The 27,591-nt window shown below is 36.2% G+C and overlaps 1 protein-coding gene across 10 annotated transcripts in view; it reads right to left on the bottom strand.

Moving 5' to 3' along the window:
* LOC118191856 (uncharacterized) overlaps positions 1–27,591 on the bottom strand; it is a 178,937-nt gene that overhangs the window by 44,344 nt on the left and 107,002 nt on the right. For 2 of the 10 annotated variants that reach the window (XR_004758686.2, XM_085827519.1), the window contains one exon: positions 17,204–18,837. The exons of 6 other annotated variants lie outside the window; for them this stretch is intronic. Coding sequence is in view for 1 of the 4 variants with exons in the window: in XM_085827519.1 (XP_085683645.1) it covers positions 18,799–18,837 (39 nt within the window). In the remaining 3 variants the exon portion in view is untranslated. 2 more of the 10 variants (XR_015044372.1, XR_015044373.1) reach the window with 2 other exon arrangements.

Below are 27,591 nucleotides of genomic sequence, written 5' to 3'. Positions count from 1 at the left end.
GGCCCTTTCCTTCATACCTCTGCCGCTTTGGCTTGAGAGAGAATGGTAACTGCGAATGTGGGGAGGAGGGTCATCCAGATCATTTTGTGTTCTCCTGCCCACACGCAGCACTTAACAGCCTCAAGCAACCAGGAGCCAGATTCTGGCCAAATTGGTTCCAGAATCTACAAAGTAACAGAGTTGCCCAGCGGAAACTGAAAACAATAATTGACTACTGTACTAGCAATTACTCATCTGACGCTGGAAGATAGTAGCCTTATAGTACAAACTTGAGTCGTATCTAACACACATTAGGTTCTAACAATGCCATTTCTAAGCACAGTTCTAGAAATAGACATCGCACCTTCAGTATGGCATTAACTCTTCTTGAACTGGAACATTTATTAACCTGAAAACAGATTACTTGCTCTGCAAAGCCTAGCAGTATGCACGTTAGAAATATATAAGCTAGTTCAATGTGTCAGCAACAGAGTATGCATGTTCAATATGTAATTTTGTATTTATGCTATGCCAGGTTTTCATACACAAAGTTTGTACTGTACCTGAATGTTGTACTATATCTGTACATATTTATATCTTTTATTTATGGTACCTAATTTATATTAAGGATCACGCGTACCTCAATGGCATGCTTCTTGTAAACTTTAACTATCATGATAACGTATATGTATGGGTGTATATATCAATATGAGTGAGAGTATGTATACTTCTATTTGTTTCGGAATATCTATGTATGTAAGTGTGTATATATCTGTATATGAGTTTGTATTTATATGTATATACATATATTTTGATTGTACTCTTCTTCAAGTGCCTTGTATGCACATGTATATATTTCTTTGTACATTGTACTCTTCTTCAAGTGCCTTGTATGCACATGTATATATTTCTTTGTACATTGTTGTACTCTTCTTCAAGTGCCTTGTATGCACATGTATATATTTCTTTGTACATTGTTGTACCCTTCTTCAAGTGCCTTGTATGCATATGTATATCTCTTTTTTGCATTTTATAAATGTCGTCTGCTCAGCCGGGGCTGTCCAGGTCTGCGGCCTGGTAGCTAGTGGTTGACTCCCGCCGAGTTGGTAACCAATTCTGCATGGATATATCTATACCTGGGTCGGAAGCCAACTCAGCGGTTTACCTCCCCTAACCACTATACTGTCTGAGCCGCTTCTTCATTATTGAATTTCTTTAAATATAATACAGGGCGATAATATTTGGTGGCAACAATTTAAAAAGTACTTCAAACTATTATACTGGTTCAACGAAAAATCCTGTTTTGAGACTAATAGCCCTGGGCTAACGCTCCTTTAGGCTATCAAAAAAAGGAAACAGGAAAAAAAAAAAAAAATGTGCGAACTCTATATTTCTGTCAATTATACTTAGATTGAGATCCTATTCTCGAGATTTGCGATTTTGTACAAAAACAAAATTACAAATTTAGAACAAAGGAAACGTTTATGCGATGTTAACATTATCTTATATTACATTGTTCTCATCCACCTGCTGATTAGCGAAAGGTGGATGAGAACAATGTAATATAAGTAAAAGCTAATCAGCAGGTGGATAAGAACAATGTAATATAAGTAAAAGCTAATCAGCAGGTGGATGAGAACAATGTAATATAAGTAAATAATGTAATATAAGTAAATAATGTAAACAAAGCCGTTCAGAGCGAAAGAACATGTCCTCAATTTTCTTTCGATGCTTTTACATGGCCTCCATCTCAAGAAATAGTACAACTAAATATTTACCAAAACTACTAGTTATCTTTATCTACACCCTTTTCAGCCACTATAGCGAACCGAAAAAAGAAAAACATTACCTAAGCTGTATTTTTGCATCTTAAAATGAAACCGTTGAGTACAAGTAAATACTATCATATTTTGAATCTCCTTTCTGTAAATACAGCTTATACTACGACTTCTACTACTGCTATCGTAAAATTTATCTCTTGCCCTTTTGGAATTATCGTCCGACGTTTTTTTTTTATTGCTATTTTTATGTTTATTTCTAACTCAGCGATAAGATGGACACAACTGTCAGTTATCGACTCTTATCTTTGCTTGAAAAATCCGGACGATAAAGCCTAATAGATATTTTGACGGCCTCGGAATAAAAAAGACGTGAGCACGCTTGTTTTCTTGCTGCGTTTTGAGATAAAAGAAGACGCGGTAAGAGTCTGGACGTTCAGCTTGGCATTATTTCGACACTTGCCCCACTTTAAGCCTTTGGTTTCTTAAAACTGGTAGCTTCGTTAGTGATTGTCATCTTGGAGTTATGGCATTCAAATCTTAGAATAGAATTTTTCTTTCTAAGCCTGTTATTTTTTCGTCTCCAATCTCAGTTTATGTTGGTTTTATTTTTTAAACCGGGTACACGCAAGATGTATTTTATTTTTGAATTTAAAAGAGAAAAACTATGAATTAATGAATGCCTGAACGCGCGCTGAGTTACACGAGCGCGCGCACTGGATCCGATAGACCCGATTCGTGTTTTTGAAGGAAAAAAAACTGTAATCTTCAGAAAAAGTGTTACATTTATGCCAATAATAAATTTTATGATCAAACTTAAAAAATATGTACATTAAAATTTTTAATTTCTCGAAATGCTTTTATGAAATAAAATTTCTCAAAGGAAAAGAATATCGTATTATATATTAACATAAGTGATAAAATTAAATACCTTTACTCGATATCAGTTCTTTATTTTCTTTATTAGCGCTATAGACATAGAGAAAAAAATGCAACAACAAGTATTAGTAGCATATTGAACAAAGTGGGTTACCGTGTGTTCCAAATACAAATATTTTTCACATTCGGTATAGCGTGTTTTCGTTTTTTCTGTGCCTTTTCGCTGGACAAACACTGCAACTTTTGAGGCGGGAAACTGTGAATCATTCTGTGTGGCATCAAGCATTCGGCGTACGAACTGTACCCGAAGGGAGGAAGTAATAGGTATCGCCTGGTAGTTGGACCTTCTGATTATGAAAAAGATGCATGTTTTCTGCACGCAGAACATTCCCAAGCATTTTATGACGAATACCCAGTTCAGCTGCAACCGATCCTGTACTGGTCGACGGGGAAACGGCAAATCGTTGCAATACTCGATTTTCTGTTTCAGGTGTGGGCACACTGTGTTCCTGCCCTGTATTACGCTTCGCTATTTGGAAGGATCCCGTCTCTCACAGACTTCGATCGATGTTTATAAAAGTGGTATGGTCAGGACATCCCCTCCCCGAATGCTGCTCTTGGTATATGCTCTGTGCTAGCGTCCATAGCCATCTGATCGGCCGTAAATCAGATGCATATCCGGACAATAAGATGCATATCCGGACATATCTTGTAAATTGACATGTTGTTGTTGACATTGTTATTACGCATGATGTTTAACACCCGTGAATTCTGTAATGCCCTTTAATGAATACCCCCTTTGCTCGCGCTTTTTATTTTTTGGACATGCACAGGAATTTGCGTACGAGACGATTCCTTCTTCCCGACCGCTGCTTTTATTTTCCCCATACGCACTGTACGCCATAGAGCAGGCTTCCATCTCAGAAATCCATGCAGAATGATGCATGTTCGGTGGAAGAATCTCAGTTTGTTGCTTAGTCCCCATACGCACTGCAAAGTTTCATGCGAAGACGCTTCTTCTTTTCCATCGCAGGGCTCCTAATCCTCGAAAATTTTTAACCTCTCTCTTTTGGCAGGCTCACTATTCTCTGAACGTCTAATTTTGCGATTTCACTAACTAAATGGAGTTTGCGAACCCATGTTTTATATCAATTTTTCATCCTCTTGATGCCTACTATTAGCCTTTTGAAATACTCCCACACACTGAGTATTTTATTATGGCAGTAGCATTCTGGGGAACAATAACACAATTCTGGCGGTTCCAGAAATGTTTCCGATGGAGTATGATTTGCACATTCGGACCATGGAGGTAGGAAATTATTCTTACTTCCATGGTTCGGAACGAGGGGGATTGACGTAAGACCTAGAGCCAGGGACACAGGTAGCTCGGCTGGTCCCAGTATTACGGATAATGTCCTCCGTTTAGTGCCTGCCTGCATAGTACTGGCAGGGGCATTATCGACGACCAGCCAGACTTCCAGGTTTATAACGGTGCCCGTAGAGTGCGTCCACCTGGGGTGGTCTCTGAGACCCGTGGTTTGTCGAGCGCTTGGTGCCCAGTTCAGCTCTAGAGAACATAATTTTCAAAAATTGCGCCATGGGTCTGAGGTCCCCGCGGTCTAGCAAGCTGAGTTTGCTTTATATCTCGTCTTAGTGGGATTACTGCCGAGAATGACTGGCTCTCCCACCTAATACGGAGTTGGACCACGGGTTGTTGCTTCAATTGCATACTTGATTGCAGGAGAGGTTAACAAATATGTGGACAAGAAATGAATACTAAAATGCAAATGCAGTCAAGGATGTACAAATAATCGAAAAGTATCAGTTTTTTTAAAAGATTTGGTATCAAATCCTGAATGGTTATCATGTGTTGAAACTAATAGCATCTTGAAGCAAATTATTAAAAATTTTTGTGAATGTTATATGCGTGAAATTAAACACTGCCGGAAATAGAAAAGTAAATTGCAATAAAAAATTAGCTGTATAATAAATCTTTACTTTGGAAAATTCTCTTCCTACAACAGACTAGAGAAAACATTTTTGATAAATGTGAAAACTCAAAGATGAACATGTTAACAGAATTTTAATTGACGTGGAAAATAATAATTAACAAATTTTCCAAAATCGAATAATAAAAGAATTATTTTTTCGAAAACCTGCTCTTTTATAGTATAAATGAAAAGGTATTAAATGTTCAGATCTCTCACCTAAAATGTAGATATAAAAAGTTCAAAAGGATAACTTCCAGTTTTCAGTTTCTAATTGGTGAAAATTTAATGCATCGGATTTAGATCACTTAAAAGAAACAGCTCATAACTCAGCACTTAAACAACCATACCGTGTAAATGCTGTAGAAATTTCTTTAGAAATGCGTAATTTAAAAATTATGACATTTCAAAAATTCCAAGCACTGAAGTTCAGTTTCAAATCAGTTTGACTGCACTAGAAGTTTAACGTTGTCAGATACAGCAGCTTCTAACAGGAAAAGCTTCGACATATTTCAAATAATAAAGAATAATTTGATATTAACCCTTCACAAAGAAATAAACAAAGAAAAGCTTCACAAAGAAAAACTGCCAAAACCTGACTATTCCTTTCATACAGTAAGAATTAAGTAATCATGTTTTTAAACTGCTAGAATCTGAAAAACTATTTTCGAAAATTATTACTGATTTTTCTTCTTGAAAAACGAGAAACTTTAGAATGTAAAAAAACTGAATATTAATGAAATATTTTTAGATTAATTAGATCACTCAAAAACTTTAGTACTTTTTTTAAATTTTACATCCTTGTACGAAATAAAGGAAGTATTATAATTGCGAAATATTTAGGGTATCATATTTTAACGGAAATATTCATTTTGACTGTCGTTGAATCCATTTGGAGGATTTTTGCATGATGTCTGTACGTACGGACAGAATAAAGGAATGTTCCCCAAAACGGTAAATAAATTAATTTAAAATGTACTCAGAAGAGATTTTCTTCGTGACGTCTGTATGCAAACATTTACGTAACTCGCTTAACTCAAAAAATCGATTAGCCACAGGACGCTGAAATTTTGTTTATGAGACTGCTATAACACCTAGTTGTGCACCTCGCTTTTTTACTGCAACCGTTGGAATAAACATCATGTATTTAAACTGCTAGAATCTGAATATATGGCACATGAGTGAAGCTTAGTAATCTGGTCACATCATGATTCCGGATATTGTTGTGGCTGAGTGTAGGGCGGCATCCAATGACGACACAGAAGGATTTAAATTTATAGCTCCATATCTTTATTCAATTTTAATGGCAGATCATTATTCTTTACTAAATAAGATTAAATTCATTGCGTCATAATATTCGAACAAAGGGAGGCAGATGAGAAGAGCAGCAGCATTAGGTCTTAACAGCAACAGAGGGAGAAAACGGTCTTTGACGCAAAATGGCGCGAATTCTTCATTTATAGAAGCGGTTGCGTAATATGCTCGAATGTTCTCGAAAGTACTAGTCTAGGGCGAAGATCCTGAAATTGCGGAAAGTTAATTAGAGGTTGTCTGTTCGCGTAGAGCAAAGCCATCGTATTTTTTATATTTTACATCTCCCCCCCCCTGAAAACGAGAGGCCGGGCGAGCAAAGTATTAGTACATTAGTGAAGCAAGAAAAGAGTATGAGGAAAGACATGATATTTTTTATATTTTACATATATACCCACCACGGATTTGAAAGTCACAATTTTTCGCAATCATTGGTCGTAGTCATATACTTCCAATTACGGAAGTGTTTTAAATGATGAAAATATTCATGTTTTCGCAATATCAAATTATTTTTTTTTAATTTGACAAATAACGAAATCTAACTTTTAATATTTAATGCGGTCCTCCAGTTCTAATAAAATAAATTTTATCAATTATGTATATCTTCATATAATTTATGAAATGTATTTTTATATAATTTATGTTTTATTTATTTATTTACTTATTTGTTAAAATTAATTTTATCAAGCTATCATCAGTTATGTGTGCATTCAGTCTAGTACGAACTCGTACGCAACAAGATGCTCCATTGTATACTAAAAAAGTAGAAATTTAAAATCTAGAGTTAATCTAGACACAGTTGTTTCGGATCATACACATTTTCTTTAGGATATCTATAAAACATTTGTAAAGAATTGCATTTTAGCAATTTCCAATAAATTGTTATAATGTTCTTTGTGGATATAATCTGTAGTGACAGAGGTATTTCAGCTTAATACACACGTAAGAATTCAAGTTTAAAAAATTAAATGCAAAAATAAATTCAATTGAAAACACTTTTAAAGAAAAAAGCTGTTTCTTTCATAAGTTTTACCTGGAGTAAACAAGCGTTTCTGAAACATTTTAGGAATTCCATGTCTAACAAACTCCAAATTATTCCATGTCTAACAATGTCTAACAAACTCCTTTATACGGGTTTTTATTATTTCAAATAAAAACCAAAATCACTTGGAGTACATGCACTAATTTCAGATTTTTTTTTTTTTTTTTTTTAAGTTCAAAGGGCTATCAGTCTCAAAACATTCTCATTTTGTGTCGTTTCACTTTTTGCGTTGGTTCAGATTTCAACTTGTTGCCACCAAATATTATCGCCATGCATTATATTTAAAGAAACTAAATAATGAAGAATCTGCATAAATGTATGTTTGTTTCTCGCATTGTGATATAATAACGGTACCTAGAGCCATCAAATTTTGAATAACGTAATCCACCACCGAAAATGGGCATTTGGAAGCCCTAATTTGGAATTTGTTATTAATTGTTTCATATTTATAAAACTTTAAAGAATTTTTAATTAACAAACACGACGATTTCAGAGCGAGCAATGGCAACACTATGCATAAAAAAACATCTTTTTCTCCAGCCCGCGAGACTGTCTATCGGAAACTCTAAGATATGTTGCTTTTAAATATTTTATTGTGTATCGAAATTTTTTAAAACGTTAATGAATTTTTGATTAACATACTCAACGATTTCAAAGCGAGCAATGGCAACACTGTACTTAAAAAAATCTGATGTGGTACACCACATGACTTCCTTGTACGGAATATTAAATTATACGCATTTTTTCTTGCATTTCATTTAAACTTATTCAATTGAATTAAACCTATTTCGCCGACACCGCATAAACCACAATAGAATAAATGCATTCTTTAAAATTCACTTTGTTAACCATAGCGACACTCTGGCGCTGGCGCTAGGTTCATTTAACAGTATTATATTTCGTTCATATTATAACTCAAAATGCACAAAATTTATATCATTTAAAGAATTATCTAATCGTTGCCACATGTTCTATTCAAATACTATAATAAAGCTAGAACGATGTATAAAAGAAATTAAGCAAACAAAACAAAAAAAGAAACAGTTTTTCACAGACGATTGAGTATTTCTTATTCAATTAATTCAGTTCTCACTTCGCGACAAGGCAAAAATACATAAAAACTCAAAATATCTGTATTAAAAATCACGAAGTAAATCTTAAACGCTTATTTCTTCGAAAAAATTCCAAAAAGGATTAAGCATGATTTAATTGGCAATAATAAATGAAGGCGTTATGTTTGTAGTTGCGAAGCTAAGTTTCTCTAGATTGGCAACGAATCCGCTATCCTGCTTTTTCAAATGTAAACAAGAGCAATGGCCGCCATCAAAAACATTATTAGGCTTAGCGGCACTTAAACAATTTTAAAATTGTTGATAATTCTAAAAATATTGCACACAGATTTACTAAAGGCATAAAAATCTTAACCGGAAGATGAAAACAACATAATTCAATCATTTTTAAAGCAAAAAATGTACAATTTACAAACATATAGGAGTAAAGAAACTGAGATCACTGAGCCGGGTAACAGAGTGGATATATATATAAATATATTTATATATGTTTGGTGCGGCCGATTGCAACCAAAATACGAGGTGTACATCTACATGTTATAGCAGTCCTATATACAAAATTTCAACGTTCTGAGGCTACTCGTTTCTGAGTTATGCGAGATACGTACGTAAGTACATACGTTCGTACAGACGCCGCGAAAATTTCTCTTCAGAATTCATTTTAAAGCAGTTTTATAATTTTTTTGGAGGAAAAGAGTGTTTTATTCTGTTCTTACGTACATATATCACGGAAATACATCGTTAAATTGCATTTGAAAGTGGTCAAAATGGGATATTTTCGTTGAAATATGCTGCCTGAAACTTTTCGCGATTACAATACTTCCTTTTTACTTCGTACAAGGAAGTAAAAAATAAAAAATAAAATTTTTTATCTCCAGCGCGCGATACTTTGTATCGGAAATTCTAAAGATACGGTCATTTTAAAATTATTTTTGCGATATTGCTGTTGAATTGAATTTTATGGTTTAAGTACGAAGAACATGATATTTAATAAATAAAGGTAACACACAAAACGTTAAAAAGCATCCTTTTGGTCGTAATATAAAATCTGAAAGCTTTCAAATTTTTTTTTATTTTATAATTATTTTAAAATGTTAAGTTGTGACAATTATGATTAAAATTTCCACAGGAGGTACGCTAGAAATAATTTAAAATAAATGAATAAAATTTTAAATATTTAAAAGAAAAACACATAAGCAGTTTTAATTCCCTTCCTAAATTTTCTGTTAAGATTTTTATGTGTAGGATTGACAACCGATTTCTGTTTTTTAAAACATCACAATTCGAGTAATTTCCATATGTCATTCACGTGTTTGATGAGTGGATTTCACCTGCTCACTGTACTACCATTTCCATGCAAGTAAACGGAATTATCTTTATTTACTTACTTATTCCGGAATTTCGGAGTTACATATCTACTTTTACTGTTGGGATATGAATATTCTATTTTTTTACACCCTTGTATGAAGTAAAGGAAGCATTACAATCGCAAAAAAATTTTGTGTATCATATCCATATTGACAGGCTCTCCAATCCAGGAAAAGGAATATTCACGCTTTCTTCCACATGTAAAGTTTAGACCAAAAGGAACTATTTGTCTCGAAATAGGATTTTGCGTCGGCTTGCTATAAATGGTGTATCATATTTTAAATTATAACCAGCAAATATTATCACCCAGTGTTATTTTTAAAGAAATTACATAATGAAGAATCTGCATATACGTACGAATGTCCTTTGCACTGCGAAAAAAAACTACCTGGAGCCACCAAATGATGAAAAACGTAGTCCTCAACCCGAACATGTGCAACTGGAAATCCGAATTTTGAATTTCGAGTTTTATATTTCATACTTGTAAACATTTAATGAACGATCTGAATGCAAACTGTGGCAACACTCTACGGAATAAAACATTTTTATTTCCAGCGCGCGAGATCGTTCATCGCAGATTCTAAAGATTGCTGTTTTTAAATATTGTATGATTTTGCTGTTGAATTGAATTTTATGTGTCGTAAATGTGAATAATGTGATATATAATAAATAATGTTAATACACAAAACCTTAATAATAAGAAGATAAAAATGTTTTGCAAAGCCTTCTTAATAAGAAAACTGAGCACTTATATGTAGAACTGAGAAAAGATTTAAAATATATATATATATAAATATATTCCAACGATTAATGCTGTGCCGGGTATTCTAAATGTACACTGTATGTTGCTTCTAATTTTTTCGAAAATTTTGCTGTTGAATTTTATGTGACGTAAGTGCGAAGAAAATGATGCTTAACCCTTTGACTACAAAATAAAAAAAAAATACGGTAAATTTAGCATCTGGGATTTTCTTGACAAAAGCTTTTCAAGGCAAAGGCTGGGACACATATGTTCCAGCCGTAGTTAAATGGTGGAACGCAAAATATTATAAGATATTTCTCCGCTCTTTCTTAGCATGCCATCGTGGTGTAGTGGTCAGCACACTCGGAGCGTATTCGAGAGGTCCGTGGTTCGAGTTTCGGCGAGGGCATTCCTCACTTTTCATCTTTTCTGCTTCGAAATAACCTAAGGCCTCTACAGCGGCGCCCGAACTAGAAAAGTTAATGGATGATGTTTCTCCACCACCAGGACTTGGAGATTGGGTACCCTAATTCCTGTTATCTGAACTTTTACGAAAAAATCATTTCAGTGATATCTTCAAATTTACTGTATGGATGATGTGTAAGCACTTACAAGGTTCTTCTTAATTTATATTTTGACAAGACATATATGACTAATGGAATCTAAACTCCAGGCGCTTTCATCAAATAAAATTAGCGGCTCAGTAGAATATTAAAATTTCCAAATATTTCTGTGAAAACTGAAATAAGAAGGTTCCTTGTACAAAGTAAAACAAGTATTGTAATCGCTAAAAATTTTCGACATCATATTTCAACAAAAATATTCATTTTGATCGGATCCGAATCCATTTGCGCGATTTTTGAGGGGGAGGGGGGCACAGCGCCTGTACGTACGCACATAATAAAGGACTGTTCTCCCAAAATGGATTTAAAGTGGATTCAAACGGGATTATTTTCATGGTGTCTGTACGTACGCACGTACGTGTGCACGTATGTATTCATCTCGCATAACTCAAAAACAATTAGCTATAGAACGTAAAGAGTTTGCCTATGGCCCCACTGCTATAATACGTAGTTGGGTACCTCCATTTTATTGCATTCAGTAGAACCGAACGTATACGTATATATCGACACCCTTACCCGGATTAATAGTCCTTACTCGGCCTTCATTTTCGCGATCTTTGGTCGTAGTCATATATACTTCCATTTACAGAAACGTTTTAAATGACAAAAATATTCATGTTTTCGCAATGTCAAATTTTTTTAAAAAAAAAAAATTAATTTTGGGCAAAAGAGAAATCTAATTTTTAATGCGGTCTCCCGGTTACTACACTTATATATGGCAAAGTTTTATACTCGAATTTAATAGGCCGTACAAGCGAGTCATAATGTGTCCACATCAAATTTTTTAAATGGGAAAAAGGAAGAAAGGCAGAAGAAAGACAGAAATCGGGGGAAAAAATTCTACCAATTCCGCAAATGATAGACGATATTCTAAACTGCATAACCTCCACAATTAATGAAATGGTAAGATGCTTCTTAGAAATTCTCCTTGTAATAAGAAATATAATTTTTGCAACTTGCTGATAAAAATTACGTTTATTGTTTCCTAGATAGTTAAACTTATTTTAAGGTTTATGTCAGTGCACTTTCAGGACATGTTTTGAAACGACTCGCACATTTTTATCACACCAACGTTCTTCTACTTAGCTGATAAGTAAAGGGATAAGCTTATTATCACTCTGGCCGTCGCTAAGACATCGTAATTCTTCATGATGAATCCCTTTTAAGATTAAAAAGATAGATGAGGTTTTTAACCCATTTTGGAAAACTGAACTCTAGAGTCAGGTTGTACAGGAAATCATTTGGGATTCATGCGCGAAATTTAGTTCAAGTCTCAAGACGAATGTTCACTTTGTTTGGTAGTAAAGTACAGTAACCTAGAACAAACAATGCGAGAATGCCTTCTGTGGGACGGTAACCTTACATGGAAACTAACGTATGAAGATTTACTTTTCGTAATTTTAAAATTCCGTATTTTATATTTATATCACATTCAACTAAAAATTTAACCCTAAAATTATAATCGATTTATACGCTGAGTATAAAAATTAACCAGTATATTGGTTAATGACTTTGACAGCCCGTACCCCAGGGCTCAGGTTCGAATCCCGAAGAAGGCATGGATGTTTGTAAATGAATAGTGTCTGTGCGGCATAGGGGCACTGTAAATATTCGGCGATCCGAAAGTCCTCTCAAGAGGTTGGTGGTAGTGGAAGAGGACTCACTCAAAACTGAGGACGAAAAGTCGGGCTGTCGCTTATATGTTACTCAAGGCTCTTGACAACGAGAGGATCATTTCAGTCCTTGCGACGATGAATGTCGTGGGATTGCGCGGACAATTGTCAGACAAATGAGACTGGTCATAACAACAATATAAAAATTAACAATAATTTCTACATCCATTTACTAAGAAAGTTAATTATTGTATTTAACGAAAGCAATTAATTACATATATTTATTATTCCAACTGAAGTATAAAAGCTAAAATCTTTCAGATTTTATTTTACGCCCAAAGGGACTTAACGTTTTGTGTGTGTACTACCTTTATTCATTAAATATCATGTTATTCGTACTTAAACTGCATAAAATTAAATTCATTACCAATATCACAGAATATTTAAAAACAGCATATCTATAGCATTTCCGAATCTCGCGCGCTGGATACAAAAATATTTTTTTTTTCGCGCAGTATTGCCATTGCTCGCTTTGAAATCGTTACGTTTGTTAATCAAAAATTCGTTAAAGTTTTACAAAATATGAAATAGATAGTAAAATAAATTTGAAATTCAAAATTTGGACTTCCTGGTGCCCATATTCATGTGAAGGATTACGTTATTCAAAATTGGATGGCTCTAGGTACCGTCGTTTTTTCACAATGCGAAAAGCATACATACATTTATGCAGATTCTTCATTATTTAATTTCTTTAATTATAACGAAAGGAGATCGTTTTTGGTGGCAGCATCTGAAAAAGCGATTCGTCATTTATAGTAAAACGCCATAAAACGCCGTTTTGAGATTAACAGCCCTTCTGAACTACCGCCCCTTTGGGCTAGTAAAAATATTTTTAAACAATTAAAAAGGAAAGAAATGAATACAAATAATACTGTATGCAAATTTTTTTTAAAGGAGGAAACAGTGGTGGTTGTATGTGCTGCTGAAACATATTAAAATTTATTTTGTTCGTAAAACCGTCATTAGCTTTAAAATAGACACACCTAAGATCAGTTATTATCATCTGAAATTGTATGTTTATTTGTTTTATTTTCATCTTCGGCAGTTGCCTATTGCACCACCGTATGGATCGCATTCCGTATCAGAACTACAAACGCATTGAAAAACAAAACGCCCCAGATGGCCTTCATTCAAAGAACCACAACGGCCTGAAATTTCGATGTTCTTTTCTTTCCTTCCCTAAGGTATATAGTAGCAAGTGTAGTTTTCACTTTTACGCATAAGCTGTCCTCAAATTACTTTCGTCTTCTTCTTAAATCTAAAGAAGTGCTTCATTTTGTTTAAATACTTTTGCAATACACTCGGCTTTTTTGCATTCAAATATCAGAAACCTGGATCGTTGATGAAGAATAAAGGGACTGTCGACTTATACGCAAAAAATAATATATGCCACTTTTCATTTTGGTTGAAATGGGAAAGTTAGAATTTTACTGTTATTAGATACTTCAAATACACACTCTAGCAAATTCAAACCTAAGATATTTTAGGTTTGAATTTGCTAGAGTGTGTATTTTAGTTTTGAATTTTCTAGAGTGTGTATTTTAGGTTTGAATTTGCTAGAGTGTGTATTTTAGGTTTGAATTTGCTAGAGTGTGTATTTTAGGTTTGAATTTGCTAGAGCGTGTATAATTTTGCCCAGAGAAGGTTACTTTACTTAATATTACAATAGTTAATATGTTAGATTACAGTAGTTAAATATAAAACACCATATAAATGCAAGGATCGGCAATGACATTGAAACACCTCAGTTCGGAATACACTATATTATTAATACGAGGTATTATTGCAGCGATTATTATAAGATTGTTATAAGTAACCAGTGTAAGACTAGTACAATCATTAAAGCTATATTTAGCCATCCCTTTGTAAGATCTGTCTCTGCTATTCGACATAAACTAAATTAGATCCTACAATGAACGTGGAGAATTCTCGCACAGGTATGAATAAATTACCAGCGCAAAAAGAAGGGTCAAATTAACCCTTCATTAATTCGAAGGAGAAGAAAAAGGCACGATCTTCGTGCTTTACAAAAACACCGTCAACTAGCAGTGAAACTTAAACGTAGAATATAAATTAATTCAAATCTAAAGTAGAATAATGTTGGATTAGCACGTTAAGTGACGTCTAACAAGTTGACTCATCAGAAACCGAACAGGCGTGACGGTGATCCGAAATGGCGAAGAGGCTTACTAGCGTAACAGCGAGATAGCAACAAAACGTGCGCTGGCTAGCGAAAACACGTTCTGAATAAACTCAGATATTCACCCGTTTAAATACTCACTTCACTTCACTTTAAATTTACATCCTGGCGAGAAAATGTGAGGGAAAGTTGAGGAGTTCAGGAAAGGTATCAAACTTAAAATAAGTTTGTTATGCAAAATAAGGGAAACACTACACCTTTTATAAAACAGTGGTAATTTCAGTTCATGGTTTTGGAGGAAATCAGCGTCTTCCAACTCTACGTACAGGATCTGTCCGGAACGTAATAGGACTGAATGTTTTTTTTAAAATTTATGCACAATTTTAACACATCGAATTAGTAGTTTTCAAAATATATACCTCCTGCATCGACACAACGTTTCCAGCGACTTTGCCAATCACTGAAGGCTCCCTGCAACGCAGAAACTGAAATGCTCTTCAGCTCCCTCGTTACGGCCGCTTGAATGGGTTGGACCCAACCGTGTGATTCCATCCATGATTCTTTTCAGTTAGGGAACGAGAAGGAAGCCTGGAGGAGCGACATCTGGTCTGTAGAGGGCTGGGAAAGCTGTGTAATGCCATATTTGGTCAGGAAGTCCATGACAGCATGTGGCTTGGCGCATTGTCGTGATGAAGCCTCCATAACCCAGGGATTGCTGTACAGACTCGGGCGACTCGTTTTCTGAGTCTGAGGTAGTCAAGGTTGAAAAGACTTTGCTCTTTAACTAAGTTTTCGTCACTTTTTACCGTTGAAGGGCGTCCTGACCAATGCTCATTTTCAATTTGCAGTCTTCTCTCCTGAACAATGTGTCCACTCAAAAACAGTTTTAATCGACCCATGGCCATCACTCCCATAAGCAATCTTGATCGTGTCATGTGTCTCATTCGTAATTTTACCCAATTTGACGCAAAACTTCACCTCCTACCACTGCTCTAACAAATCATTCATTGTGAACATGACAAGGCACCTTGAAAGCGGTTCACCGTAAATGTGATCTACACTTCATGGAGGCTTGGAGACGACTGGCGCGCTGGTAGCTAAGGTCCCTCACAACCCACCAGCGCAGTAACATTCCCCTCTTGACTATGTTTTAGCTAGAAACAAATCAATCCTACTACTTCCCCGGAAAAACCTGTACTTCAGATAAGAAATATTGTTGAGATCAGGAAACTATGCAGATCATTGAATACTTCAAGTTCACTTTCATGTTCTTCAAATTATTTTGTCACCAGTTTTAAGGTATGAACTGGTTCACAGCACCTCCTTTGTGATATAATATTTGAATAATTGGCTGGATTAGATTATCGAGGAAAGGGATTTCCAACCTTTTTCTTGCATCGACTCCTTTTAAGGAATGGTTTTTTTCCATTGACCGCCCTTACATTTTTTTCTTTAATACTTATTATTAATAATAATAGTTATTATATAATTACAATACAAATAATTATACGTACATAACTTAAAAATAACAATTAGTTAAGAATATTAACAAAAGTTTAGACAAAATTGTTTATTAGATTTATTTATTATTTATTTGTATAATTTTTTTTAATAATTTTACTTGTAAAACATTAGGTATTTTTTGAAGGAGGAGAAGTGAAAAGTCAGCAATGCCTCCGCCGGGATTCGAACCACGGACATCTCGAATACGTGCCGAGTGTGCTGACCACTACATCACGAAGGCACGCTAAGAAGGCGGGAGAAATACCTTATATACGCCCCCCCTTTAAAGGGCGACTGAGAATTAAGGAACCAAATGACAAATTCTGGTGGTGAAGAATCATCGTTCACCACCTTTTTAGTTCGGGTGCCATTAGGTTATTTCGAAGCTGAGAGACGTGAAAAATGAGCAATGCCCTCGCTGGGACTCGAACCTCGGACTTCTCGAACACGCGCCGAGTGTGTTGTCCGTAACACCACGAAGGCATGCTAAGAAGGCGGGAGAAATATCTTAAACACGTCCCCTTTTAAAGGGCGACTGGGGATTATTGAGCCCAATCGCGAAATTCTGGTGGTGGAGAATCATCATTCACAACCTGTTTTAGTTCGGGCGCCACTGTAAAGACATTATTTTATTTTGAAGCAAGAGAGATGAAAAATGAGCATTCTTCTCGCCGGGAGTCGAACCACGGACCTCTCGAATAAGCGCCGAGTTTGCTGACCACTACACCACGAAGGCATGCTAAGAAGGCGGGAGAAATACCTTATATACTAATATAAAAGAATCACAAATTCTAAGTGCACAAAAATTAGATTCCAATTAATGTGATGGCTACGATTCATGTATTGATGTAATTTTTTTAATATTTAGCACAAAATATATTAATTAATTTAATGTTTAAATCATCTACTTCGAAACAAATTATTTTTTGTTTTCCATTCTAGTTTTGTGAACTTCTTTTTTCTTTTGGTGTGTGTGTGTGTATGTGTGTTTTCCTGCTTTCTTGCATTTTACTTCTTCTTTATATTGCATTTACTGGATAAGAAATTTATACGCTTAAAAATATTATTTTTGATTTTTAAAATATATGAAATAATTTTAGTGTCTTTTCACCCTCTATTTATTTTATTTGACTTCTTCCTTATTACATGATACAACTTTATATCAATAAACAATTAATTCAGACAGAATAACAAAGTCTTCGACAGCTAATCATAGTTGGAAATTTAATCACAATTTTGACTTTGGATCTGCAGATATTATCAAAAAAGCTTCTTCCATTAGTGAATTGGATTCTCTTAAATCTTTTCACATTCACGAAGATTTATCTTGCTTAGTTAATGACTTTAATTCCAACCCAGTACTGCTTAACGCTTTTAAATTTCTATTAATTTAATTTTTCAATTTTCATTATTATTTCTCCTGACAGATGGCGCTACTTTTTCATTAGCTTTACTTCTTTTGGGTATCAATACAACCGTTGCACCTCGTACCTCCAATCCTCACCCGTTTCAGGCTCACGTGACAGATTTCCACAGTCAAGCGTCCAAAGAGAATTAATTTCAAATAGCAGGAAAACGTCGTGCAAGTAGCATCTATATTCACAGCATATGAGCAGGACTTGACCTTAAGCCTTCGTTGCAGGTTTCTGTGATCCTTATGAAAAGGGACCTGCACTGTGTGCTCTCAAAATAGAGACAGTCTTGAGTAAAATCTACGTCAGACACAAAGTTGTTGCTTTGCCTAATTTTGTAAATAATTTATTATCAAGTTTATTAATAATTTTTCTGATAATTAGTGGAATACTGAGTATGTCGATCACTCGCTGGTGCATGTTCTGCAATCGACACTTTATCTCATTGATCCTTTTCAAAATTTTATCTATGCCCAAAGCATCGATCGCTTCGGCCTCGTTGGGAAACTCAGCTCTTAACATGTCATTAGTTTTTTAAGAGTAACCATAACAATCAGTTAATCAACCAGCAAGAATAATCAGTCCTTGATGGTCTTGATCCGAGAGACTTCCACGATACTGTAATCCAAACAGTCCTCAGTCTAGCTTCATGCTTTATATTGGAAACGTGAACAGTCCCACTCATACACTTCTGAAAAATTTCTTCACAGCTAAGCTAGCTTAGAAATAAGAAAATGGTGAATCAATAGTTTTTTTAGAGTTATATGACCATTAAGAACAATCAGTTCCTGATGGTATTGATCCGAGAGACTTCCACGATACTGTGGTCCAAAGAGTCCTCAGTCTAGCTCCATGCTTTATTTTGGAAACGTGAACAGTCCCGCTCATACACTTCTGAAACAATTCTCCACAGCTAAGCTAGCTTAGAAATAAGAAAATGGTGAATCAATAGTTTTTTTAGAGTTATATGACCATTAAGAACAATCAGTTCCTGATGGTCTTGATCCGAGAGACTTCCACGATACTGTGGTCCAAACAGTCCTCAGTCTAGCTCCATGCTTTATTTTGGAAACGTGAACAGTCCCGCTCATACACTTCTGAAACAATTCTCCACAGCTAAGCTAGCCTAGAAATAAGAAAATGGTGAATCAATAGTTTTTTTAGAGTTATATGACCATTAAGAACAATGAGTTCTTGATGGTCTTGATCCTAGAGACTTCCACGATACTGTGGTCCAAAGAGTCCTCAGTCTAGCTCCATGCTTTATTTTGGAAACGTGAACAGTCCCGCTCATACACTTCTGAAACAATTCTCCACAGCTAAGCTAGCCTAGAAATAAGAAAATGGTGAATCAATAGTTTTTTAGAGTTATATGACCATTAAGAACAATGAGTTCTTGATGGTCTTGATCCTAGAGACTTCCACGATACTGTGGTCCAAAGAGTCCTCAGTCTAGCTCCATGCTTTATTTTGGAAACGTGAACAGTCCCGCTCATACACTTCTAAAACAATTCTCCACAGCTAAGCTAGCCTAGAAATAAGAAAATGGTGAATCAATAGTTTTTTAGAGTTATATGACCATTAAGAACAATGAGTTCTTGATGGTCTTGATCCGAGAGACTTCCACGATCCAAACAGTCCTCAGTCTAGCTCCATGCTTTATATTGGAAACGTGAACAGTTCCACTCATACACTTCTGAAAAATTTCTTCACAGCTAAGCTAGCTTAGAAATAAGAAAATGGTGAATCAATAGTTTTTTTAAAGTTATATGACCATTAAGAACAATGAGTTCTTGATGGTGTTGATCCGAGAGACTTCCACGATACTGTGGTCCAAACAGTTCTGAGTCTAGCTCCATGCTTTATTTTGGAAATGTGAACAGTCCCACTCATACACTTCTGAAAAATTTCTTCACAGCTAAGCTAGCTTAGAAATAAGAAAATGGTGAATCAATAGTTTTTTTAGAGTTATATGACCATTAAGAACAATCAGTTGCATTAGAGTTATATGACCATTAAGAAGATTTATTTCCTGATGGTCTTGATCCTAGAGACTTCCACGATACTGTGGTCCAAAGAGTCCTCAGTCTAGCTCCATGCTTTATTTTGGAAACGTGAACAGTCCCGCTCATACACTTCTAAAACAATTCTCCACAGCTAAGCTAGCCTAGAAATAAGAAAATGGTGAATCAATAGTTTTTTTTAAAGTTATAGGACCATTAAGAACAATCAGTTCTTGATGGTCTTGATCCTAGAGACTTCCACGATACTGTGGTCGAAACAGTCCTCAGTCTAGCTCTGTGCTTTATTTTGGAAACGTGAACAGTCCCGCTCATACACTTCTAAAACAATTCTCCACAGCTAAGCTAGCCTAGAAATAAGAAAATGGTGAATCAATAGTTTTTTTAGAGTTATATGACCATTAAGAACAATGAGTTCTTGATGGTCTTGATCCGAGAGACTTCCACGATCCAAACAGTCCTCAGTCTAGCTCCATGCTTTATATTGGAAACGTGAACAGTCCCACTCATACACTTCTGAAAAATTTCTTCACAGCTAAGCTAGCTTAGAAATAAGAAAATGGTGAATCAATAGGTTTTTTTAAAGTTATATGACCATTAAGAACAATCAGTTCTTGATGGTCTTGATCCGAGAGACTTCCACGATACTGTGGTCCAAACAGTTCTGAGTCTAGCTCCATGCTTTATTTTGGAAACGTGAACAGTCCCACTCATACACTTCTGAAAAATTTCTTCACAGCTAAGCTAGCTTAGAAATAAGAAAATGGTGAATCAATAGTTTTTTTAGAGTTATATGACCGTTAATAACAATCAGTTCTTGATAGTCTTCCTCTTAGAGACTTCCACGATACTGTGGTCCAAACAGTCCTCAGTCCATCTCCATGCTTTATTTTGGAAACGTGAGCAAGCCTGATCATACACTTCTGAAAGAATTCTGCACAGTTAAACACTCCGAGAAGTTAAAAAGATAGTGAAAATGTACTGATCATTGAACAAATCATGTATCACACTGCTCACGTTTTGCTCTCATGCTAGAGTGTTTAGCACTGCCTACCAGAGAGGTTGCCGTATTAAACTTGTGAAGCTTTCGAAACCCAATTTATGTAAAAAATTGTGAAGTTTACTAGAAGAATGTTGAATTCTGCCTTATAAAAGCAGTTTTCTTTTAATTACTTAATTCTTTTTAACATTCTAACATTCTTTACACACAAAGTTCTCTTACCTCAGCAATATTTCTATCGATTCTCATTAATCTGTAATTTTTTTATAGGTATATGGACATGAATCTGGGCACTGTGACATTCGGTATATCAAAGTGATCTACTATCTTGTTACAGATACAACAGCTACGCGAGCACAAACACTATACACTGACTACCAATAAGTATTTGGACACCTATGTAAATGACGATATCTGCGGTCCTAAGGTACGTCACGGACTCCGCCGGTATATATCGTGTATTAAACAACATCGGCTTTAGTCGCATGCAAGATGCCTCGCAGTTCGGAGCTCTCTGATTTCGAGAAAGATATAATTATCGGGTATCACAAACGTGACCGATCCTTAAAGAACATATCTAGCGATCTGAAGTACCCAAAATCAACAGTGGCCTATGTGATTAAGAAGTGGAAGATGAGCGGTGATTGTCGGAATGTGCCCCGAGTCGGCAGACCAACGAAAATGGGAGATAGAGACCGACGAGTGCTGTCCAGAGAAATTCGGAAGAACCGCACCAAAACGATGGCCCTCATCCGCGAGGAGTTTCAACAGGCATCCGGGAGTATTGTTTCAATGAATACCATCCGTAAGGAAGCACATCTGCTTGGTTTTCATGGTCTCGCTGCTGCCCATACGCCTTTGATCACAAAGTCCAACCGCGCTGCTCGGTTAATGTGGTGCAAAGCACATCGAAATTGGACCGTAGATCAGTGGAGACGGGTTCTTTGTAGTGACGAATCAAGGTTCACCTTTTACCGTTCGGATGGCAGGGTCTGGGTCTGGCGTCTACCTGGAGAACGTCTCTTGCCAGAATGCATTGTGCCAACAGTCAAGTTCGGCGGAGGTGGAATTATGGTCTGCGGGTGTTTCTTCTGGTATGGGCTGGGACCCTTGGTCCCCATTCATGGTAAGCTCAACTCCGATACCTACTGCACTATTTTGGATTACAATGTGCTTCCTACGTCGTGGCAGTTTTACGGGTTGGACCCCTGTTACTTTCAGGACGACAATGCCAGTTGTCATGTTTCGACGTTAACCAAGGCTTGGTATGGTGCCAATGGAGTTCATCGAATGGACTGGCCTGTACAGAGTCTAGACCTGAACCCTATCGAGAACCTCTGGAACGAGTTGCATCGCCGAATTCAGGGGTGCACTACCCGTGCAAAATCGGTGAAGGAACTTCTATGTCTTCTCCAAGCCGAGTGGAAGAAAATACCACTAGCTGTCATACAAAGACTTGTGGAAAGTATGCTCCGGGGGTTCCGCGCTGTAATTAGCTCTCGTGGAGGCTCTACCAACTATTAATTTTGAAGAAAGTTAGTTTTTCTTTTCTATGACAGGTGTCCAAATACTTATTGGTAGTCAGTGTATATCTTTAATTTATGTCCTATAACTCTCAATGTTTGAAATCAGTACTTCATATACCCAAAACTGGAATTTTATATTTTTCGGCTATTGACGACATTCGATTTCATTTTAGATCTCCGGTTGGTAGTACACAAGCCGGTCTGAAATTTGGAGTACTATATTCGTCAAGTGTTTCAGTTTCATTGCCCAATCCCTGTAAGCCAATCTTTAGCAAGAGCACACACAGCAATGAGAATTTTTCTTTAAAATGTCTTTAATTTGTATTAAAGTTGGTCTTGTGGTGTAGTGTTATGCTTAAACGTTGTGATGTTGAACTCCAATGAAAACGCTAATGATGGAACACCACATAAAAATTTTATTGAACGCCCAAAAAATGCCTACATACCATCAACAACAAAAAAAACCTAAATCTTTTTCTTAAAATCAAATTCTATACATTTTACGTGCGAGAGCAATACTTGGCTCTCGAGCTTGCGTTTTTAACATTGCCAACAATTTAATTATTTTAATAACAACTATTGAAAACGTATTCGGAAGTTAAATAATAATAATTTTCATCTTATGCTCACGAGACATCCTTGCCCATATTAATCTTCAGTTTCTTCTTCCTTTATGCGACCTTACCACAGTCTCCTATAATTTTATATGGAACCTAACTTCTTTAAAAGGTTGACTGCCACATTAGTTTTTGAGAAAAATCTCCAATAGGTCATCAACGCTGCTATACACTGGTGTGCAAAAATTAAGGACGAGACGGTTTTTTCAATATAACTTTGTACAAAAGCTTTCCAAATCAACACATTTAATGCCGTAAGATCCCCAATACGTAAGGACATGAGTAATGTAAGCAACACTTACTATAAGAGAAATCAGAGGGATAAAAAGAAGCTTTATTGAAAAAGTAGCATGGAGCGCAATGCGACTGAAGGCCGAAACATCCCTGTGATGGGTATCCAGCAAGAAACATCCGGTCTTTAATAGGGGATATGATCTCCCCTGACTGCTAGGCAGGTTTCACAGCGTTTGCCCATGCTGAGAATGAGGGTGTCAATGAGTTGTTGAGGCATTGCTGCCCATTCGTCTTGCAGCGCCAATCGAAGCTCCGGAATCGTTACTGGTGGTAAGGTACGAGCTACCAAGCGTCTGCCTAGAAAATCCCATACAGATGCTAGATGGGATTGAGATCCGGAGATCGTGCCGGCCAATCCATACGTTCCATATCCTCACTCTCTAAGAGCTGTTCGGCAGCTACTGTGCGATGACAGGGTGCATTGTCGTCCATGAAAAGGAACTGCGGACCCATAGCGCCTCTAAAAAGACGCACATATGGAAGAAGAATCTCGTTACAATAACGAGTCCTGTTGACTGAACCTGCGTCGAAGATGTGAAGGTCTGTACGACTACCAAGCATGATGCCTCCCCAAACGAGAACACCGCCACCTCCATACCTGTCCCTTTCAATGATGTTCGAGGGCTGATTGCGGTTTCCCCGCTCTCTCCAGATGAGTATGCGATGAGAATCGCTACTCAGACTGAATCTGCTCTCATCTGTAAAGAGTACTCGTCCCCATTCATTGTCTCTCCATTCCGGTGTTCCCGGCACCACAGAGAACGCCTTCTCCGATGGGCAGGCGTTAGAGGCACACACCGTACAGGGCGTCGTGCAAACAGACCACCACCGTGCAGTCTTCTGGCCACGATAAAATGCGATATCGGTCGTCCAGTCGCCTGTGTCGTGTGTCTAGCGATTTCTCCCGCTGTCTGCCGCCTGTTTCTTCTGGCCTGTAAGGCAATATACCGGTCATCTGCGGGTGTGGTTCCTCGTGGACGACCCCTACTAAACCCCCGGATAGCTGTCCCTGTAGTTTGAAATTTTCTCCAAAGTCGTGAAACGATGCTGTGAGCAATTCCGAACTCTGCAGCCACACTTGTCACACTGCGGCCTTCCTCCAACTTCCCAATGATTCGACCTCGGTGTAAAAACATCCAGATGTCGTCTAACAGATTGATTATTCGCCATTTCTCGCTGAGGCAGCAACTCGGTGTGATTTTAACTGCTATACGGCGTGGAATCCCTTTGCCAGAAATACTGATCTGACACCGACAACATGCTTTATACTACTCAGACACTCCCCCATTACGTCTATCTGCATATCTGCGCATGTGCTACCGTACATCACCTTACTTAATCTCCTGATTGGTCTTTCTGTCCGCTCTGCCTCTTCGTTCATCTTATATGCTAATTTTTCGACTTCGTCCTTAATTTTTGCACACCAGTGTACATTGCGCCAATGCTCGTTCTGCCATAATTCATTGTAATTTTTCTCTCTTTGCCTCGATTAGATAGAATTAGCAGGATTTGTAATTTACATTTTCTCGTTTATTAATTACTTAATTTTATTTCAGGAAAATACGTATGGTAAATGCCAACATGGTATTTATTGCCTGATGTAAACAGTGTTCGCTCTAATTGCTTCACCGACTTGCGCGGTACAAAAGTATATGAAGTGAAAATGTTCAAAACGTACGTAAAAGTGTGATTTCAAGTGTGATTTTTGTTGACCGTTTTTTAGACCAGAAGGGATATTAATTTCATTTTGGCATTTTGCTTTGAAAACTTTAAATGTCCGGATCACTTTTTAAACTATTGTCACCAGATATTATCGCTCCATATTATATTTAGAGAAATTAAATAATGAAGAATTTGCATAAATGTATGTATATTTCTCGCAGTGTAATAAAATAACGGTACACAGAGCCATCCAATTTTGAATAACGTAATCCTCAACCCGAATATGGCATCCGAAAGCCCAAATTTGGAATTTGTTTTATTATTTATTTCTTATTTCGTAAAGACTTTAGGAGTTTTCGATTAACAAACTCAACGGTTTCAAAGCGAGAAATGGCAACACTGTACGGAAAGAAACATTTTTATCTGCAGACAGGCAAATTCGGCTCGTTCCCCCGTATCATCCCTGTTATCAAGCTGATTATCCTGGAAGATCTCTTGCTATTGCTTGCGATAGATGTGTTCAGACAACACTTTCCCGATTCTTCAGCGGACACCTGAAAGGACTTACTTTTGAGAGAGGTCTCAAGACGCATCCAATTTGTTCTAAATGTTAAAATGCACCGGAACATATCCTTGTGTGCCTGGAGTTGTCTCTTGAGAATCTTTACAAGTCTCCTAAGCTTGTTTTCGATTTTCTGCAGGTGAATGGACTCGTGGACCTTGTCTAGTATATTCCTAGACATGGAGATTAGTAACAAAAACAACACCAACACATTTTTATCTCCAGCGCGCGAAACTGTGTATCGGAAATTATTAGTTGGTGATGCAATACAAATAAAATTCTTATATTACGAGCGAAAAGTGACTCAGCTTCATTTTAAAAACAACATTTTTCTCCATTTCAGATGATTCACTGAAATTAATGATGAATATTCAATACCAATGCTTTGTTTTTGGTGTACGCCGATAACATCGCGGACGAAAACGTCGCGGAGAAAACTACGCAAGGCGAAAACGTCGTGCTACAAAAATCGTGGGAGAAAACATCGCAAAGAGAAAACATCGCAGTTCTAAAACATCGTGCTACAAAACATCGTCGTCGAAAATAAAGCGGTTCAAAAACTTCGCAGTTTAAAAACATCGTTGTCGAAAATATCGTGGTAAAAAATAAAGTATCTACAAATCATCGCATGACGATAACTTCGCAGACATGCTTTTTTCAGATTTTAATTATTGTAAATGGATATTCCCATAATGATTTGTGAGCGCAGTATGTAAAGAAGGATAATTTTTATTTTCACATATTTTATTAACTAATAAATGTTTGCTGAAAAAGTAAGAAGGAAACTTAAGCATAAAAAATTAAATGCAAATTAGATTATACTTTTCATGAAAAATTACCAGTAAAAACTTTATAAAAAAGATTTATTAATGGCCTTTGTTAGTTAACTATGTCGGTTTAAAATTCTATTAAGTGCTATAAGTTGCATTAATTTTCTATGCTTAAATTTCATTCTTATTTTCTCAGCAAAAATTTATTAGTTAATAAAAAGTATGAAAGTAAAAATTATCCTTCTTTCCATCTTGCGATCACAAATCAATATGAGAATATCCATTTACAGTTATTAAAGCCTGAAAGAAGCATGTCTGCGATGTTATTGTCATGCGATGATTTGTAGATACTTTATTTTTTAATACGATATTTTCGACGACGATGTGTTTAAACTGCGAAGTTTTTGAACCGCTTTATTTTCGACGACGATGTTTTGTACCACGATGTTTTAGAACTGCGATGTTTTCTCGTTGCGATGTTTTCACCCACGATGTTTTGTAGCACGACGTTTTCGCCTTGCGTTGTTTTCTCCGCGACGTTTTCGTCCGCGATGTTTTTGCCGCGATGTTTTCGGCTGTAACCTTGTTTTTCATAAAGCAATACTAACATTATTAAGATGAGCTCTAGAAGTTCTTGCTTAGCATACTCCTGAGTTCTAGATTCTTTCGATTTCGCAATTGATCAAAAATGTGAAATGTGAAAAAACAACAGACAAGAGACATCAAATTTTGAATAACGGAGTTCTCCTTTCGAATATGGGCATCTGGAAGCCCTAATTTGGAATTTGGAATTAGTTTTATTATCTATTTCATATTTTGTCAAACATTAAAGAATTTTTGATTAACAAACTCAACGACTGCAAAGAGAGCAATGGCAACACCGCACGAAAGACAACATTTTAATCTCCAGCGCGCGAAACTGTGTATCCGAAATTCTAATGATATGCTCTTTTTAAATATTTTGTGATATTGCGGCTGAATTGAATTTTATGGTTTAAGTGCGAAGAACATCTTATTTAATAAATAAAAGTAACACATGAAACATTAAAAAAGTGGCTCTTTGGGCGTAAATAAAATCTGAAAACTTTTAGATGTTTATTTTATTTATTTATTTATTTATTTATGGGTGTATGTGTGAAATTTGGATTTTTGCCATTTTTAGATGCGATTTTTTTTTATAAAATGAAATTAAAAAAAAAAAAACTGGGGAATAAGTCCATTGTGCAAAATACAAAAACGGCTGCTCAACTTTCGAAAACACAGTGTGCGTAGCTTAAAGGGAACTTTGGATGTAACAGGAATTGACCACTTTTATGACGATGCCTATTTATTTCTGCCTTTACACACAAAGCAAGCGCCCCCCCCAAAAAAACATGTTTTCTAATCTTAATGTGACATGCCTTCTTACGTTTACTTATTCAAACAGTCACCAGAATATATTACGTTCGATAGGGTGAGAATGATAAAGGTGCATAAGGATAACATAAAATTTAGGCCAAAGAAACAACCTAAAACTGTATATTACATAAATGCATATTTATAAATAAGCTGTAAATAAATTTAAAAGTTAGAATTTCCGAGATAATCAGATAAGATAAGATAATGAAAAAGAAGAACAAAGCCAAAACTGT

Source organism: Stegodyphus dumicola, chromosome 12 (genome assembly GCF_044657685.1).
Source record: "Stegodyphus dumicola isolate Sdum_Otavi_A_Nest chromosome 12, ASM4465768v1".
Classification (NCBI taxonomy): domain Eukaryota; kingdom Metazoa; phylum Arthropoda; class Arachnida; order Araneae; family Eresidae; genus Stegodyphus; species Stegodyphus dumicola.
This window is presented reverse-complemented; position numbering and strand designations above follow the sequence as displayed.